The 19,199-nt window shown below is 42.0% G+C and overlaps 1 protein-coding gene across 1 annotated transcript in view; it reads left to right on the top strand.

The window, feature by feature from the left end:
• Positions 1-19,199, top strand: part of nbas (NBAS subunit of NRZ tethering complex) — a 409,584-nt gene that overhangs the window by 95,597 nt on the left and 294,788 nt on the right. The window contains 4 exon segments of the mRNA XM_030047740.1: positions 3,309-3,413; positions 4,178-4,314; positions 12,931-13,017; positions 16,578-16,731. Of these exon segments, the coding sequence (XP_029903600.1) occupies positions 3,309-3,413; positions 4,178-4,314; positions 12,931-13,017; positions 16,578-16,731 (483 nt within the window).

The following is a 19,199-nucleotide window of genomic DNA, read 5'->3' as shown; positions in this document are numbered from 1 at the left end:
GGGGCGAGGGCCCGTCCAACGCTGCTTGCAGCTTTAATGTTTTCTGCTCCTTTATCAAATCTCTCCAAAATACAGGGGCTTACTCCCTCATACAGTATCTGCCCTAACCTCTAAAGACAAAAAATATAGCAGGTATAATCGTATCATCAACCATCATATACTGCTATAATTGGAGAGCCCTGGGTGTGTTTGTGTGTTCCACCATTCAGCCCCCTTCCCTTTGATCCCAAACTTAAAAGGTGGCTTCTGGGGCTTTTTGGAGGCATGGAATAATTTGAACACGGTGCTGAGTCAATTGGTCCATGAGAAATAGTTAGAACTGACTCATCAGTTGCAACCAAAAACCATTGGTCGGGAGGATGGAAGGTTGTTAGAGACATGGGACCAAGACAGCCATTTTCAGCATCCCCAAGAACCTCCAGGTCTAAGGCACTACAAGGTTCAGTTCCGAGGTTCCTACTAATATAATTGCAGAACATTTTGTCTGAGTGCCAGTCCTTTCTCTTTGAATCCATGATCCCAAAGTCGGCTAAATGGGTGTTTTGGTGTCACTGAGCTAATTAGATATGGTCGCAAGTTGTCTGCACCACAGGAAATAGCCAGACCTTGCCCATGGACCGGAACTGGAACCTATATCTTGGGCATGGAACATCATCAAGACACAGGACAAGACAGACATTTTGAGCATCCCTGAAAACTCCCAGACAAGCCTTGGTTCTGAGTTGCTACAATGTTATGTTCTGGAAATCCTACCAGTGTAACTGGAGAGCAGTTTCCTCCAATCCCCTCCAAGCTCCTATAAATATGCCCCAGAGCAGTTCACAGGGCCAGCCATTGCCTATGGTGTTTTTATTTTAATGCCAAATAAATACCTGCCAGTTTTACTTTTTTGGAATTTCTGAGCTACTATCACTCATAACTGTGCAGACCAAGTCGTTTCCACTATACTGCCATCTTGCCTGATCACGTGGTGTGCAAATGCATTATGGGACGAATTGGGAACAAACACTGGGACAGCAGTGGGATCATTGACTCCAAACACAATGTGGGCACGTACAGTGGTTGATACTGAGAGCACAGAGAGGAGTTTTGACAGCTGGAGAGTTGATCAGTCAAAACACTATTAATCAGCTCGGAATATCCCCATGATGGGCACATGGAAACAATTTTTAATATGACATTGTAGATCTGCAACCGTCTTAAAACTAACGCCTAGGGCTGCACCAGCAGATTACAACCCTGAAACTGAAAATGAGAGGTTATTCAAGACGTACGATATCTAGCTGTTGAAGCTAATGCCAGTGGCAGTAATGCAGTGGTAGTCCTAAACATTAAGGAAACTCAGACAATCCTCATGAACTGATTGAGCTGAGTCTGTCGTGAGGGTGGGTTGGGGGGGTTCGCATGATGTTGTCTGACAATGAATGCAACTGTTGAAGTTAGTAGTACTGCACTTTTACTTCTTTCCCAAGTTCGAGGAATAGCCAGACATTACAGTTTTTCAAATATGATAGTTTGGTTCTACTGTAGAAAGTGTATGTAGGTACCAGTGCAGCATTGATAGTTATTTGCATGTAAAATGGTGATCACTTTGTTGTTCTCTAGATTTCAGATGTACATGAACAGATATGTTTGATATGAGGACAGTTTTGAGAGAAGAGATATTTTTTCCTATTAGATATTCAACTCTGACAGAATGATGTCTCTCTCTTGTTACTTGGACATTGTCATGGTAACTGTAGCATTCGCCAGATTCCTTTTGCCCTAGTCCATTTTCTCTGGATGTCTATGAATATGATATTAGGGTTTTTATCATCCTGAGATGGGCTGGCTGTGGATGCATACTTGCGCGCGCGCGCACACACACACACACACACACACACACACACACACACACACACACACACACAGAGGTAAAGGGCATGCTACAGAGGAATCCCTCTTAGCCAAAGGCCAGGACAGCAAATGTTCCCTTCAGACATACAGTGGTGGAAAAAAGTTTTTGGATACCCCATGCATTTGTGAAATATTGCATTAAGAATCACTTTTAGGTCTTCAAGTGCAATTTCTTTTAGTACAGTCACAGCCAAAATACTAAACAAATCCTAAAAAAAGCCATTAAAAACTTGATTGGTTCCATAAAAATAAATAAGAAATTTTGAGTATTGGGTCATTTTGGTACCAGTGATGAAGGTCGTTCTTTTTATTAAAAGACACAATTTTTGTTGCCAAGCTTCGTGTCTATATAAAGCCAGCACATTTGAAAGTTCTTCAGACACAAAAATGGCTAAAACAAACAACCTAACGCAGGAAACATGCCTGAAGATAAAGATTCTCAGCTAGGAAGGGTACAGCTGCCGCCAGATAGCCAGGAAGTGCAGATGCAGTCCTTCAGCAGTTGGATACACTCTGCAGAAATACAGATGAATCAACAGCTCGGAAGACAAACCAAGATCTGGGCATCCAAGGGTTTCCTCAGCAAGAAATGACCGCATCCTGATCTGCATGTGCAGGCAAAACCGCCGAATGACATCACAGGAGCTTCAGCAGCAGTGGTCAAACCAAACTGGTGTTCAGTGTTCCACCCGCACTGTGCGTGGCCGACTTTTAGATCATGGCTTAAGGTCCTACAAGGCTATCAAGAAGCCCCTGATCAATGAGAGACAGAGGTTAGCCTGGCTTCGTTGGGCCCAGGCACACAAGAACTGGACAGCCAGGAATTGGAAGAAGATTCTGTGGTCAGATGAGTCCAGTTTCCAGCTTTAGTTTTGTTAGTTTTTCTTGTAAACAATAAACAAAAAAATATAATTTGTATTTGTTTGTATCTCTTTAATGCAGCCACACCTTTTGAAACACAAAAAAGATTTTTCCACAAATATTTCATGATAATATTTGAGATTGTGTAAAATTTGTCCAAAAACTTTGTTCCACCACTGTACAGTTGTGTGCACACACACATCTACCTTGTGGTTCCAAACCAAAGGGCAAGGCGGCTTTATGGTAGAAAGTTAAATAACATTGCTGTTGACTTTGCATTTACTCAGTGCCTTCATTTGCAGTCACAGCTCCCTCTCACAGTGTTTGCTCACTCTTTTCTTCTCTTCTTTAGTCTCCTTCTCTGCCTGCTCACACCATTTTCTCTGTAAACATGACCCTTCTTCTGCTTCACTGATTTCTTTATGAACCCCAGTGGCATTATGTCTTCCTCCCTTGCCTTTGTCCCTGTCTCCCTCTCTTCCTATCGATGTCATCTCATCCTCTGCCACTCTTCTCTCTCTCTCTTTCTGTATGTTGCTGTCATTGTCCAGGAGATAGTTGGAGGTCCTCATGTGGCGGAGCAGAGATATGATGCTGAGTTCTTCAAAAAGTTCCGCAGTCAAAACATCATCCTGTCTGCAAGAACATATGCAAGGGTATAAAGCAGACTTTCTTTAACTTAAAATTTCCTCACTAACCATCCGCTTCACATGGTTAGTTTAGCTTAGGCATAACTTTCTTCATTTTGCTCTGCTTCATTCTGAGTTTTGCTATTCCTTATTCAATGGATAACAACACATTGCAGTGGGAATGGGACAGTGTTTATCTCACGACGTGACGATATGCAGTATGGGCTTCAGGATTCAAGACAGCCACAAGACAGTGTCATAAGACAACAAAGTACGACTATTCAGAAGAATATAAACAGTTTGTTACTACAAAGTGCAAATAATAGCATTTTTATAGAGAGCTTTTTCTGCTCCACAATACATATCGCCACATTTTTGTATGGCAACATAAAGAATTTTGATATTTTGTCCCATCCCATAATCAACAAAAAAATCTACAGCACTGTTTGGTTGTCTTGCTTTCATCTAGATAAGCTGTATATAGACTTTTGAAGACAGAAGACACTGTTACACATACACACTACTGTATGTAAAGTAATTTATTTCCTAGTGTAATCTATAAACAAATGCCCTGCTTCTTTTCAGTTAATCTAACCTTGATGTGCAGTCTCCTTCAGTTTCTTTTAGTGATGTAATATAATAATGTGTAGTCTTTGTCAGTTTTTCTATTGTTAGAATATAAAAGGCTTTACCAGTGATGAATGAAAGTTCTCAACTCCGATAATGCATGAGGTCAAGTGTGTGTATTTGCATGTGTGTATTTGCAAGCATGTGTATTTGTTGATGAACAGGAGAGCAACGTGCAGGCCCTGGACATTCTTTTCACTTACCATGGAACTGAACTGCTTCAACATTGGCTGGCTATCCTCTACAACCTCCCAGAAACCACCTCTCCACATGAGTACACCACCCTGCTGCCTGAGGCTTGGTGCGATGCACACATGCACACACACATACTCACTGCAGAATTTTTAATGCCTGTGTTAATTACAGCGGTAACTACAGATTTAAATATACTATAATACTAAGATTTAAATATGTACCGCATAATTTGATAATATAATTTAAAATGCACTTTATAGGATTTTCTGTACATCTTAATGGGCATTTCTTTCAGCGTTAGGGTACACTCAGTGGCTCAGATGGCAAATTTCGTTCACATGAGTACTGCATTCAAGTCCAGTCACTGAGGACTTAAAGAAATCATAAAGCATTACCTTCTTGTATCTGTGTGGAACATAAAGAGGGCACAGTTTCAAAGAGACGTGCCTGCTCAGTTATCCTGTAGGTGCCATTGGGAAAACTGGGCAGTGGCAATGGGAATGAAAAAAATGCCTCTCTGATTGCACCCTCTCTGTTTTTACACACAGTGACAGAAGGGGAAGGATTTAGATTATATATATTATATTTTCTTTGAATCCAAGGAACTAGTATTAAATGACATTCAGACATGAACCACATAGTTCAGACTGTGCCTGACTATCTTTTTGTTCAAAATGTTTTTATTATTAGTTTTTTAAAATGTACAAAATACATTTTGACATATAATTCAATAAACTTCTACCAAATCCCATCCCACAAACAACCCCACCCCACTGTACCACCACAGATCCACATTACAATACATCACAGGTTCAGTGGTAAATGTGATACATAATTTATAAATATACAAAGGACACATTAGGACAGAAAGAAAAATAAGAAAGAAAAAAAAGAAAAGAAAAAGAGAGAGAGGTTTTACCTATACATTTGAAATGTTTGAGGCATCTATCTTTTCTACCTGATATAGAACTGGTTGCCATATAGCATAGAAGTTGAGGGCACAGCCTCTCGTGGCATAACAGATTTTTTCTAAAGTCAGATGGTGCAGAAGATCCCTGATCCACTGAGTGAAGGTTGGAGGAGATCTGTGTTTCCATTTAAGTAATATGAGTCTTCTAGCCAGGAGCGTAGCAAAGGCTATTATGTTTTTGCTGTGTTGGCTGAGATTGAAATCCAGCGGCACTGTACCAAATATTGCTATTATGGCAAGAGGTTCTATGGGTACTTCTAACAGGTCAGAAAAGAATGTGAATATTGGTTGCCAAAAATCTATTAATTTCGGACAGAGCCAGAACATATGTGATAAAGTAGCTATTATTGTCCCACAGCGGTCACAATTAGGATCCATATTTGGTGTTATTTTTGCAAACCTTGCTTTAGACCAATGTAGCCTATGTACAATCTTGAACTGTATTACCTTATGTCTTAAACAAATTGATGATGAGTGTATCTTCTTCAGTATGGAGCCCCACAAATCCTCAGAAAGTTCTATGTCTCATTCTTCCTCCCACTGGCTTTTTTACACGTGTCAGAGGTTCTAATTTGTAAGAGTTGAGTAACATGTAGAATTTGCCGATAAACCCTTTCTGGTGGGAACTAAACTCCAAAACAGAATCAAGGAGAGAGCTGGGCGGTAACGATGGAAAGTGAGTTGAGTGTGAGGATACAAAACTGCGAATCTGCAGATATTTAAAGAAATGTGAGTTGGCGATTTCAAATTTTATTCTCAGCTGCTCAAATGATGCAAAGTTATCATCAATATACAAGTCTTTTAATGTAGCTAATCCATTCTTGGTCCAAATTTCAAAGGATCTGTCTATAATAGAGGGTTTAAACATATTGTTTCTTTATATAGGGGCATTGATTGACATGCTATTAAGCGAAAATGCTCGCCTAAACTGTGCCCAAATCTTTAGGGAGTGCTTAACCACTGGGTTTGTAGAATATCTAGATATAGGTTCTGATGATGGGATCTTGGAAAAAAAGTAGAGCATGTAAAGAGACAGGTCTACATGACAAATTTTCTAACTGTGACCATTTTGGGCTACTATCTCGTGACAAGATAAGCCAATATAGTATAGCTCGTATGTTAGCTGACCAGTAATAATACTGAAAGTTGGGTAAGGATAATCCTCCATATTCTCGGTGTCGCTGTAAGATATTCTTACGTATGCGTGGAGTTTTTTTATTCTAGATAAATGATGATATCAATTTATCTAACAACAAGAAGAAGGACTTTGTCAAAAAAAAAAAAAGAGGAATACAGTACAGGCCAAAAGTTTGGACACACCTTCTCATTCAATGCGTTTTCTTTATTTTCATGACTATTTACATTGTCGATTCTCACTGAAGGAATCAAAACTATGAATGAACACGTGGAGTTATGTACTTAAAAAAAGGTGAAATAACTGAAAACATGTTTTATATTCTAGTTTCTTCAAAATAGCCACCCTTTGCTCTGATTACTGCTTTGCACACTCTTGGCATTCTGTTTCTGATTCAGATATATATCTGTGTGTGTGTGTGTGTGTGTGTGTGTGTGTGTGTGTGTGTGTTTGTGTGTGTGTTTGTGTTTGTGTGTATGTATATTTGTGTGTGTGTGTATATAGATTGATAGATAGATAGATAGATGGATGATATATGGATATAAATATAGATATATATGTATATGTATATTTTTATTTATTTTTGTTTGTTTGTTTGTTTGTTTTTCCCACACACACTCTACCACACTGTTACCACATGATACATGTACCCACCCATGTATGGAGCAAGACCTGAAGTCTTACCCATAAACACACATCCTACATATAAATAATTATGTTATTTTAGCCCGGCATTCTGCTGCTGTGCACTCATATTAGTCATATCAGTGTTTGTATGGAGGTCAGGCAGCTGTGGCTCTGCAGTGGGCATCCATCATGGTTCTGCTGCTGTAGGGCAGTTTCTTACTTTCCCCAGGCTGTGAGCTCCAACTGCCATCCTGACAGAGCTTGGCTATTTGCTGCAGCAGACGGTGCCAGCTCAAGCCATCTGTCTGGGACTCGCAAGATAGACTGGAGTCTAGCTCCACTGGAAAGGGAAGACATCCTCCTTTAGCACTGAGCAGTACTGGAAGGGGAGGTCTTCTAGATGTTTGGAGGAGTGCTGAATAGCCTATAGCTATCACAGAGTGAATGATGTTCCCATTAAAACAATTAAATCACACAAAAAATTGCCAGCTCCAATGTTGTATCTCTATCTACATCCCTTCCTGCCTCTCTGGGGCTGTCGTGTAATAGATGGGAGCAGACATGAAATAATTAATTTCTCCCATTGATATTTGAGCCCTCACACTAATATTTACTCTCCACTCTCTAACCAGGCACTCTATAATGAGGCAAAAGAGCCAGAGAGTTAGCATAATACAGACAAAAAAACAGAATGAAAGAGGCATGTAAAAGAGGCTCAGCGTCTGAGAACATTCCACTTTTAATGGATGATTATTCCCTAGTTTTGGTCAAAATCCCCTCTCCTCCTCATATTGATGAATCACAACTGCTACAGTATTTTGTGCTATGATACAGAGCTGCCAACTTTTCAAAAAACATTGGAGTGAGATTTCTATAGGGATAGGGATGTTTACTTTGTGGTCAATGGGGATTTTTAACTTTTACTGCCAAAAACAAGTATAAGCAAAGACATCATTATGGTAGTATTATATTTGAAATATTTAGATATTTACTTGATGATGGTTTAATCATTTTATATTAGTTTTTTACCTATTTTTTGGGGCCCCTGTCAGGCAAGGGCCCTTGGAATTGTCCTAACTTTTCCCCCATATACGGCGCCCCTGCATAGGATTATTATAAAGAGAAAATTCGTTTCACACGGGTGATACCATTAATATCTTAACGTAGGATATTTACGTAAAACGTCCCGATGGATCAGGTTAATTTCATTTGAACAACAGATTTCCCGAGCATTTATATGGGCTACGCAAACTTCAATCCACATGATAAAAATTAATCCACGGACCAACAAAGTAACGTTTGACTGTTTAATTAAATCAACTTAAAAGATAGATAGATAGATAGATAGATAATTTATTCATCCCGAAGGAAATTCACTGTTTTCAACAGTATCCGCAGATTACAAGATTAAATAAATAAAAAATAAAAAGAATAAAAGATGACACCAGAGATCTAAGTACCCAATGTGCAAAAAAACATGTGCATAGATGTATACAATGTGCATAGATGTGGGCAATGTGCAAATTTACAGTATAAACAGATGATAAATAGCAGCAAGCAACATATACACTATAAACAAGGAATATATAAAAAATAGAAATATGAACAATTTAAACAGCAGAGGAAAATATAATATAATATAGTAAGAGTTATTTCCTCCGGGTGGAGTTAAAAAGCCGCATGGCGTCGGGGAGGAATGATTTCCTCAGTCTGTCGGTGGAGCAGGACAGTGACAGCAGCCTGTCACTGAAGCTGCTCCTTTGCCTGGTGATGGTGCTGTGCAGTGGATGCAGTGGATTGTCCATGATTGACAGGAGCCTGCTCAGCGCCCGTTGCTCTGCCACGGATGTCAGGCTCTCAAGTTGTGTGCCCACAACAGAGCCCGCTTTTCTAACCAGTTTGTCCAGTCGTGAGGCTTCCCTCTTCTTGATGCTGCCTCCCCAGCACACAACCGCATAGAAGAGGGCACTCTCCACAACAGTCTGGTAGAACATCAGCAGCAGTTTTTTGCAGATGTTGAAGGACGCCAGCCTCCTGAGGAAGTACAGTCGGCTCTGTCCTTTCCTGCACAGAGCCTCTGTGTTGGCCGTCCAGTCCAGTCTATCATCCAGCTGCACTCCCAGGTATTTGTAGGTCTGCACCATTTCCACACAGGCACCGTTGATGCTTACGGGCTCCGGGTGAGGCCTGGTCCTCCTGAAGTCCACCACCATTTCTTTTGTCTTGGAGGTGTTCAGGTGGAGGTGGTTGGAACCACACCATGCTACAAAGTCCTGGATGAGTTTCCTGTACTCCTCCTCCTGTCCACCGCTGATACATCCCACGATGGCCGTGTCGTCCGCGAACTTCTGCACGTGGCAGGATTCCGAGTTGTACTGGAAGTCCGACGTGTACAGGGTGAACAGGACTGGAGAGAGTACAGTCCCCTGCGGCGCTCCTGTGCTGCTGATCACAGTGTCTGACCTGCAGTTCCCCAGTCACACATACTGTGGTTTGCCTGTCAGATAGTCCATGATCCATGCCGTCAGGTGTGAGCCTACTCCCATGACAGACAGTTTGTGACCGAGCAGCTGAGGCTGGATGGTCTTGAAGGCACTGGAGAAATCCAGAAATGTAATTCTCACACCACCACTGCCCCTGTCCAGGTGAGAGAGGGATCAGTGTAGCATGTAGACGATGGCGTCCTCCACTCCTACCTTCTCCTGGTACGCAAACTGCAGTGGGTCGAGGGCATGGCTCACCTGTGGTCTCAGATGGTGTAGCAGCAGCCGCTCCATGGTCTTCATCACATGTGACGTCAGGGCGACTGGCCTGAAGTCGTTCAGCTCTGCAGGACATGGCTTCTTTGGGACTGGGACGATGCATGATGTTTTCCACCGCAGTGGGACCCTCCCCTGCTCCAGGCTCAGATTAAAGATGTGCTGCAGAGGGTCTCCCAGCTCTGACGGCCTTCAGCAGTCATGGGGATACTCCATCTGGACCTGCAGCTTTGCTGGGGCGAAGCCTCCTCAGCTCTCCACACACCTGGGCTGCTGTGATTGTAGGCAGAGAGGGGGTCTCCTCATCGCATCTGTCCACTTGTAGCGGGGGGAGGGGAGCAGAGGAGGCTTTGGAGGGCAGGGTGATCAGAGGTGAGAGTGAGATGGGGTGGTCAAACCTGTTGAAGAAGTTGTTCAACTCGTTCGCCCCCCCCCCACCCCCCATCCCCACTCCCTCCTGAGTGCTCTGCCTCAGGAGACCACTTCCTGAATGATCGTGTGGTTGTGGGTAGCCTCCTCACCTTTGGTTTGTAGTGAGGCTGAAGCAGAACAAGATTATGGTCAGCTTTTCACAGTGCAGGCAGTGGGGTGGCTGTGTATCCGTTCTTTACATTTGCATACAGCAGGTCAATAGTCTTATTTTCCCTGGTGTTACAGTCCACATACTGGAAGAAAGCAGGAAGTGTATTGTCTAGGGTCACATTATTGAAGTCCCCGGAGATCAACACAAGCGCCTCGGGATGCTGTGTTGAGAGTTTATCAACAGCAGAGTGGATGATGTCACATGCTACTTCCGCGTTGGCTCGAAGCGGAATGTAAACAATGACCACAATGGCATGTCCAAACTCTCTCGGCAAGTAATAGAGACGTAAACTTACAGCCAGAAGTTCGATGTCCCTGCAGCAGATGCAGATCTTCACACTTAAATGCCCAGGGTTACACCACCTGGTGTTCACGTACACCGCGAGCCCCCCTCCTTTCCGCTTCCCGCAGGCTTTGTTGTCTTGATCCGACCTGACTGTGCTGAAGCCGGGTAGCTCCACGTTAGCGTCTGGGATGCTAGTCGTTAGCCACGTTTCAGTAAAGCACAACAAACTGCACTCTCTGTAGATCTTGACATTTTTCACCAGCGCAGCCAGCTCGTCGATCTTGTTGGGCAGTGAGTTCACATTCCCCATGATTACCGAAGGTACCGTAGGTTTGTATCGCCACTTCTTCTCCAGCCGCTTAGCCTCCAGCTTAGCGCCGGCTCTGCAGCCTCGGTACGGTCTCCTCACCTCGTCAGGTAAATGTGGAACCACACCGACACGGGACTTGGTTTTCAGAGCAAGTAGTTGATTTCTCAAGTAAACGAGTTTCAGCGGGTGAGGATCCGTAATCAGGTAGCACACGGATACAGATCAGGTACAAAACGATACAACTCAACAAACAATAACAACAACAAACACGGACATACACGGAGCTGTTGAAAAGGCTGCCACTCATGTCGGCGCCGGAAGTAATGATCATGCTTAAAATTACTCTGGCAAGGTTAGAAGGGGTGTGCTCCAGTACGGTACGGGCGCTCATGCACAAGCACATGCATGGTCACGCACGCAGCACGCGAACGTGGATACGACGTAAATCATGCCGTCCTGCTTGTTTAAAGCGCGCAGCGCGATTAACTGCGAATCGCGGCATTGCACAATCAATAATCAACTGATAATAATAATTAACCAGGTCCGGCAGACCTGACACCGAGCAGGCACCGCTCCCCCAAAATTTCACAATGTTTCCAACCAGGGGAGCTCATGTCACCACCAGGGGAGCTGTGCTCCCCTTAGCTCCCCCTTATCTCGCACACCGCATATCACACTCAAAGGTAACACAATGGTGCAAGTGCAATCAATAATCACAAGGGAGAAATTCCCCCTTCCCCAGTCCCCTGCTGGCCTGCACTCACATACCTAAAGCCCAAACGCGCCCAAGCGCGATTGCCCCTGGTTTGTACGTCATCACGTTGAAATACAACACAGGCATGGCCCGACGTCATCATAAATCAGTATAGTTCAAATACGTTCATCATGTCTTCCGTTTAACTAAAAGACCTGACCTGACCGGGTGGCCGCAGTGCCGGCCGGCATCAGGTCTGTCCGATCTGACAGGTGCGCGGTGCACACACACTGCCTTAGGCTACTTTCATTATAAACCGACTTTTGTTTATACGCGGTTGCATGATTGCATGATTTACATTGTATCCACGTTCGCGCTGCGTGCGTGACCGTGCATGTGCTCGTGCATGAACGCCTGTACCGTGCTGGAGCTCAACAGATAGATCTCAGATGGATTTCAGGCTCAACAGATAGATCACAGATAAACAGAACCGTTTGTAGTGAAAAGGAAAAAAAAGGCTCTTGATGAGCACTTCAGTGTGAGGTGTGGCATGAGAGCGTGTGAAGCCAATCAAATGCGTGAGTCTCACGGCCAATGCGTGAGAGTTGGCAGCTCTGTGATATAATTTATAGCATTGGTTAAAAATTGCAGTAGTGTTAGTGTTTTAGACTTTTAACTGTACCAAAGCTTTAGATGATTTGTAGCTTACACTACTTCCTTGAGTTTTACCACTCCAATACATATATTTTTGTCCACAGGCAAATGGGTAACAGGAAGAAATACACAAATCCTAAAATAAAGGATAAAATAGAGTTTCTGCTCTCCCAGTGTCTCATTTTGGATATGCATGTATCCATTAACCTGTGTGTGTGTCTGTGTATGTTTGTGTGTGTGTGTGTCTGTCTGTCCCACAAGGTTACAAAGCCATTCTTCATTTTGATTTTTCTTTTTGTGTGTTCCTTATTTATCTTCACTAGCTGTGTCACACTCAACAAGACAGGGAAGAAATAAAACGTCACACCAACATGACGTTTGAGAAAATAAAATTTCCTCACTATTTACAACTGTTGCACAACCTACACTTTGGGTTTTTTTCCCTCTTGTTTTGCTTTTTTTCCCTTCCCCCCTTATTATGCTCTGCTGTTTCCATTTCCCATATGTTGCTTTCTCTGACCAGAGTGTAGTTTGAGATAAATGCCATTGTGGAGTGGGGTATGGTGGTAGTGGGGCTAGTCATTGGTATTTGGTCAGATTTGCACTGTTACCGTGTTAGTATATTTTCTCCCCAAAAATGAATTTTCCCCTCTCAGTGAAGTGCATATCTTTCCTTTTGTGTCCGTGTGTCTCACTGTGTGTCAGTCTGGATGAAAATGGTGAGCTGGTGTTGATTCCATGGGATGAGCAGAGACACAGAGAGATGGACTGGTGTGAAGTGGAGGAGTGCAGGTAAACTGTTGACATTGACATAAATACCCAGCATTGTGGCATCTTACACAGAGCATTTTTGCACAGTACTTTAAAAATACTGATGTATCATGACATATCATCCAAACCCTCCCCTTACCCATCATATTCAAGTCTCTGAAGTATCATAGTATACAAAATGTCCTAACTATTAAAATTTGTGGTCCTTGCACAGCAGATGGTTGTGTTGGCATAACTGCATGAAACAAAGGGAACATGCTATTATCCAAATGTTACATAACATAACAAAACAAACCACTTAAATATGTAATGCCAGGTTTCACAGTTTGTCTACTTCTGTGCAGTGGCTAGTTTCAAATGAGAATTTTATTTAACAAGTTATTTTTATTTCTCTTTGGTAAGGAACAAGACCCTGTTTGGCATTGTACCATAATTGGTATGGTATAGCAGGGTGAAATATTGGCATCAGTATACCCTTATAATACTGTTTGCTCTGGCTAGAGATACAGCAATGTCAACCTTGTCTAGGATTATATTTATTGCATTGGCAGGGTTGTGGGTTGTATAGTTACCTGGGTGTTATATAAGTCCACCTAGTGGTGCTAAGGCCAAACAAAAAATACTTTGGGTTCCGGTTCCTTGTCATTTAAGGGCATGAATAGGTAGGGAATTTATTTTATTTTATTTTTTATTTTATTTAGCATTTTAAGGATGGGTAGGCGGAATTTATTTTATTTTATTTATTCGTGGGAAGGATGGGTAGGTAGGGATTTTATTTTATTTTATTCTTTTTTTTATTTTCAGAAGCAATGCATGGGTTGCTTTTTAATATAATTAATTCAATATTTGCATAAGTTGCCACCTTTTTAACAGACAGAGCAGCATTATTTAGTGCTGGGTATCGATTCAAATTTCAAGAATCGATTTGATTCCGATTCACAAGATTCAGAATCGATTATCACGATTCGATCCAATTCGATTCGATCCGATATTGCCGATCCGATTCGATCCGATATTGATTTGGTTCGTTTTATTAAAAAGCATTTTGAGCTGTTACTGAATTACATGCCTGTCTAGTTATGCAACACATTAATACTGGTCTTATATTGTCTCATTTGACAACAAATTAATATAGGTATAGATGCCATTAAAATGGCTGTAAGACTGGTAAAAATGGCTAAGACCACCTTTTGTAGCCCAGAGGAGATATGTTGCTCAGCACACTTGGTATGTTGTGTTAGTGTATGTTTATGAGTTGTAGAACATAATAAATTATCTTGCAGGAGTAGATGTTTACCAGTAAGTGTGACTCAAATAATTTAACAATATGTTAAATTATTATTTGTTTTAAAAATGTAAATTACTTATCAAACAGACCTAACTATTCAATTACCAATGAATGAGCATTAGTATGCATGTGATAACATAGATAAGTAAAAAAAATAAGCCAAAGTGATACCGCTTCTCTGAACAGACAAGCTAAGCCAGTGTGCTGCTGTTAGCCAGTGAAAATAGAGCGGAGTGGCAACTCTTTGCTTTGTTAGACAATCTATGTCAGCGCGCTGCTGTAGCCTGGAAAGTTTCTTTGCGTTTTGGACTCGTACGGTGCCGGTGCAGTTGTTGTAATTTTTTTCTTGGTGGTGCAGGTGAAACGACTGGAGGGGTTGTGCCACCCAGATTTGCTTCCCTCCATGTAATTTTCCCTAGACATACGTTCATATTCCACACAAAAACAGCATTTATGTATATATCTATATATTAAAAGATATATCTTTAGGCGTACAGATCGATCCATGGGAATTTAAATGAAGATCGATTCAAAATCGGAGGATCCATTAGTGCTGGGCAGTATGACCAAAAATGTATATCACGGTATTTTTCAAAATTATAACGGTTTCACGGTATATCACGGTATTTTCTTTTTCATGCACAACTGGGCATTAACCACATTTTGTAATGATTTAGAGAAGAATTACTGCAGTAAATTAACTTAGAATGACCTATTTTACTGTCATGAGGAATGAATACTGGACATTAATGTCCAAGTTGTCCACCCTAGTATTAATACAGGTTTACATGGCAACACAAAATGATGCAAAGAGGTGGCACTCATGATTCTAATGAAGTGAAGGAATCAGAATACGTGACAGTTGCAGTCAAAATACAGAACCTTTTTATTATGCAAATTTAAGGCCACCTGCATTAATATGCAGACTGATTTGACTGATTTAACAATATGTTAAATTATTATTATTATTTTAAAAATATTAATTACTTATCAAATAGACCTAACAATTCAGCTATCAATGAATGAGCAGTAGTATGCATGTGATAACATAGATTGAAAAATAAGCCGAAGTGATACCTCTTCTCTGAATAGACAAGCTAAGCCAGTGTGCTGCTGTTAGCCAGTGAAAATAGAGCCAAGAGGGAACTCTTCGCTTTGATACACAATGTATGTCAGTGCGCTGCGGTAGCCTGGAAAGTTTCTTTGCCTTTGCCAGACGGATTTTTTGAAGCCGAAGAACTTCCAAACAGCCGACACAGCTCCTCTTTTTGGTAAAAGTTCTTCAGCTTCATTTTCTGAGCCCCCACTGCTTAGTGAGTGCAACTGCAAAAACAGTTCCCCCTCCAACGATGTCCCGTGGCGCTACGTTCCGCGTGCTGTTCCCAACGTTATGTGCGCTACACACACACACACTGGTATTGGGGTATCTGAAAAATTCATATCATAAAAAAAAAATAACACCGGTATTCAGTATGAACCGGTATACTGCCCAGCACTAGGATCCATCTTTTCAACACAGGTCTAGCGTTATTACTAGCAGAGGGACGTGTCTCTGGCTCGCATCGCAGCGCGAGGTACCTGAAGTTGAATACACCCACCGCCATAGAGCCAAGCTCCACGGTGGGGGCAGCAGGCAAACATGATTGATCCCCCGTCATGTTTGCCTGCTGCACTTGCAAATCTACAATGGCACTGTTTCACCTCTTTCACTACATCTGCAAAGGTTTTCTCTTGTAGTCGGATTATTTTCACTGGTGGTTTGTGAGGACAAATCACACACACTGTGCAGAAGTCCATCCTTTCCAGCCAGTGCTGCCGGTGGTGCGTGATTTCATGAAGTTATTTTCCGAAGTTACGCAAGAACATCACAAATAAGGCGAGTGCAACATAGATCAAAATAAAAGCCCTGCTTAACTTTTGACCAATGCCAACAAGGTCCCACTCGGTCACATAGTGCCTTTATTTTATTTTTTTTATTTTATTTTTACACAGAGGCCAATAAAATAACCTGACTCGGGGGTTAAATAGGACACTCGGTCGGGAACCGGAACCCAGATTTTTTTTTTGTCTGGCGTAATCCAGAATACAGAATACTAATTTTTTTTTTTTTATCTTTAAATTATATTACATTTCACCACCTGATAACTCTACAACTCAATACTCTACTAAAGTTATTTTTTCCTTTTTGCTTTCTTTTATGTCTGTCATCCCTCACTCTTTCTTTTCTACCTGTCTTTATTTTTCCTTCTTGCCTTCCTTTTCATGCTCCCTACTTTCCTCCTTTCATCATCAGAGCTGCGTTGGACCAGAACCTATGTGATGATGACAGCTTCCTTTATGAAGAGGCTCCAAAGCTGCTGAGGTTTCGTACTGCCATCCCCTCCATCCAGCTCGTGACCGACTGGTACCAGAGCAGAGCACAGGATATTGACTTATGCTCCAGACAGGTAGGAAGGCTTTTAATGTTACCCACTTCTTGGACCGGGATATTTGCAGAGTCCAATATTTTGACCTCTGCCAGCACAGGGCAGAATAAAAGCACCAGACAACAGGCTACGATGGTCACAAAGAAGATTTAGCACGGAGCAAAGGAGCAGAGGATTTTTTATCTCTCATCAACTTCTGCAGATCTCAATCAAAATCCCAATAATTCTGCACAGAATTATGGGATTTTTCATTATATTTGCCTTCACTTCCTCTGAAGATACTTCTTAGAGATACTGTCTTGTGCCATGCAGGTATGTCCAGTTTTCAGGTCCCTTGGCAGTGATTAAAATCAATTCTTGCTGATAAGAACTGTATTGCATATAGTAGAGATTTTTTCACACCTGTTAAGTTTCTGTGCAGGATGCTGCTGCAGCAGGAAGTTACTGCACGACAGCAGCAGAAAAGAACTCATAAACAGTTACCGATGGGAAGGGGATTTCTGTTTAACTTTTCTTTGAAAAGACTGGGACAGGAGAGAGTTCAGTGTGACACCCCAGAATGAGCTGGGATGCAGACTGCAAAGCTGGCATTCCCAATCTTTTTCAGTCAAGGTCACTTTGATCCTGTCTATGACAGTTATTATCATATTCGCCATATGAACTTTTAATGAAGAGTAACCAAAGCTTCTGTCATCTGCACTCTGTAGCCATAACTGTACAATAGGACTTGTTTAACAGAGTAATGAGATGTATCTGCTCGGGCTGCCCAATCTCTACCCATGCTGTCCACCCCATGGCTCTCTCTTCTGTCATCCTCCTTCATAGCGATGGATCAGGGTTGCCACAGCCTTCTCTTTGTCTTTGTGAAAGGGCTAACTATGCTGCTGTCATGTCTTTCCCCTTCATTTCTCCATTTCATTGCTCTCATTGGGTGCATGGATGATGGAGGAGAAGGTATTTGGGGATCCATTGCTCATTTTTGAAGATAACTGGGGACTCATACTTTTCATTACCCATTTAAGAGTGTGTGAGTTAGAGTGTGTGTTTGTTCATCTCTAGAATCACAGAACTTTTCTTTTTTGCCTTGTTTGTCTTTAATTGAACCTCATCTCCTTTCGTTTGCTCACATGTTACTACAGAAGCCTGGGACCATTCCTAACTCTTTTCCCTTGCTTTTACAGATACTTTTTCTTTCTCTTGAAGGCACACAGATGTTACAGAAATATACCAAACAAGCTCCTCTGACATTTTCTAAACAGTTTCGTTCTTCTTGCCGCTTTGTTTTTTCACCCCATTTGCTCTCTGCTTGTAGCTTTTCCCTTCCCTCATCTGGCAGTGTTCATGCTTGGAAGAGAGTTTTAATGGAGGAAAATGGGGTTTGATTAAAAGGAACCACATCAGAAGGAACTAGAGTATGCCAATCCATTCAGAAAGAGATGTGAGTGAGCAAGGGGGTGAATAGGAAGATTGACAGGATGAATCAGACAAAAGGGACCCACACGCAAAGAACTGAAGCACAGCCAAAAGAAAGTGAAGAGGAAGAAGATAACTGCTGGGCAGGTGCAACAGGGCCTGTTAGAATGGTTACTGTATTACAAGCAGAGAGAGCAGAGGGTGGGGGATGAGAGAGAACAGGTTTTTGTAATGGAAAATCACTGGTTACAAGGAGATGAAAGGGTAGGAATAAATGATATTAAAGACAAGTGTGTTCTTTAAGCGCTGTTGGCAACACAATCAGCACAAAAATGAGAGGGTGGCTTTGGAAGGCAGTGAAAGAGAAGTGTGAGACAGAGAGAGAGAAGGCAAAGGGCCAAACTGGGAGTTCAAACAGAGGGCAAGTAGGGCAAATGTTAGATAATTCTGTGAGGGACAGAAAGAAGGAGTGAAGGATAAAAAATTAAGCTTGGTCGAAGAGACCATGTGGTGACGGCAGTCGAAGGACGAATTGAGATGGACAGGGATGAAGGACAAAAGGAGGATTAAATTGTATTAGAAAATTAAACAGAAGACTGCTGGGAAGTTGAGAGTGACAGCAGAGAGAGAGAGGATACAAGTTGTGTTACAGCTTTCATAACGATAAAGGGGGAGTGAGACCAAGTCGTAATTAAAAAGTGTGAGATTTTAACATCCAAATTTTCTGCGGTTGGCTTGGGAATCTGTCTTTGGAGAGCAGAAAAGAAAGAACAAGCGAGGGATGGAGGGAAATGGAAGAATCTTCTCTCACATTTAGATCAGTAGTCTTCTCTCTCATCACATTTTAATTGCTCAGGCTCTGAGTTAGGGTGATTTGACTTCTCTCTCCCCCTCTCTGTGTGTGTGAGTTTTCAAATATGTCATTATGCCAAAGGGCCACAATTTTCTAAAAGGTGGAGGAAAGCAATCATCACTACAGGGCCTGATGGTATCTGTTATTGACTGACTACCAATGTCCATCCACAGGTGACTGAGCAGTGATTGGTCAGATGTGCTGACGGCATATAGGTGGTCAG

The sequence above is a fragment of the Myripristis murdjan genome, chromosome 24 (genome assembly GCF_902150065.1).
Source record: "Myripristis murdjan chromosome 24, fMyrMur1.1, whole genome shotgun sequence".
NCBI lineage: Eukaryota > Metazoa > Chordata > Actinopteri > Holocentriformes > Holocentridae > Myripristis > Myripristis murdjan.
This window is presented reverse-complemented; position numbering and strand designations above follow the sequence as displayed.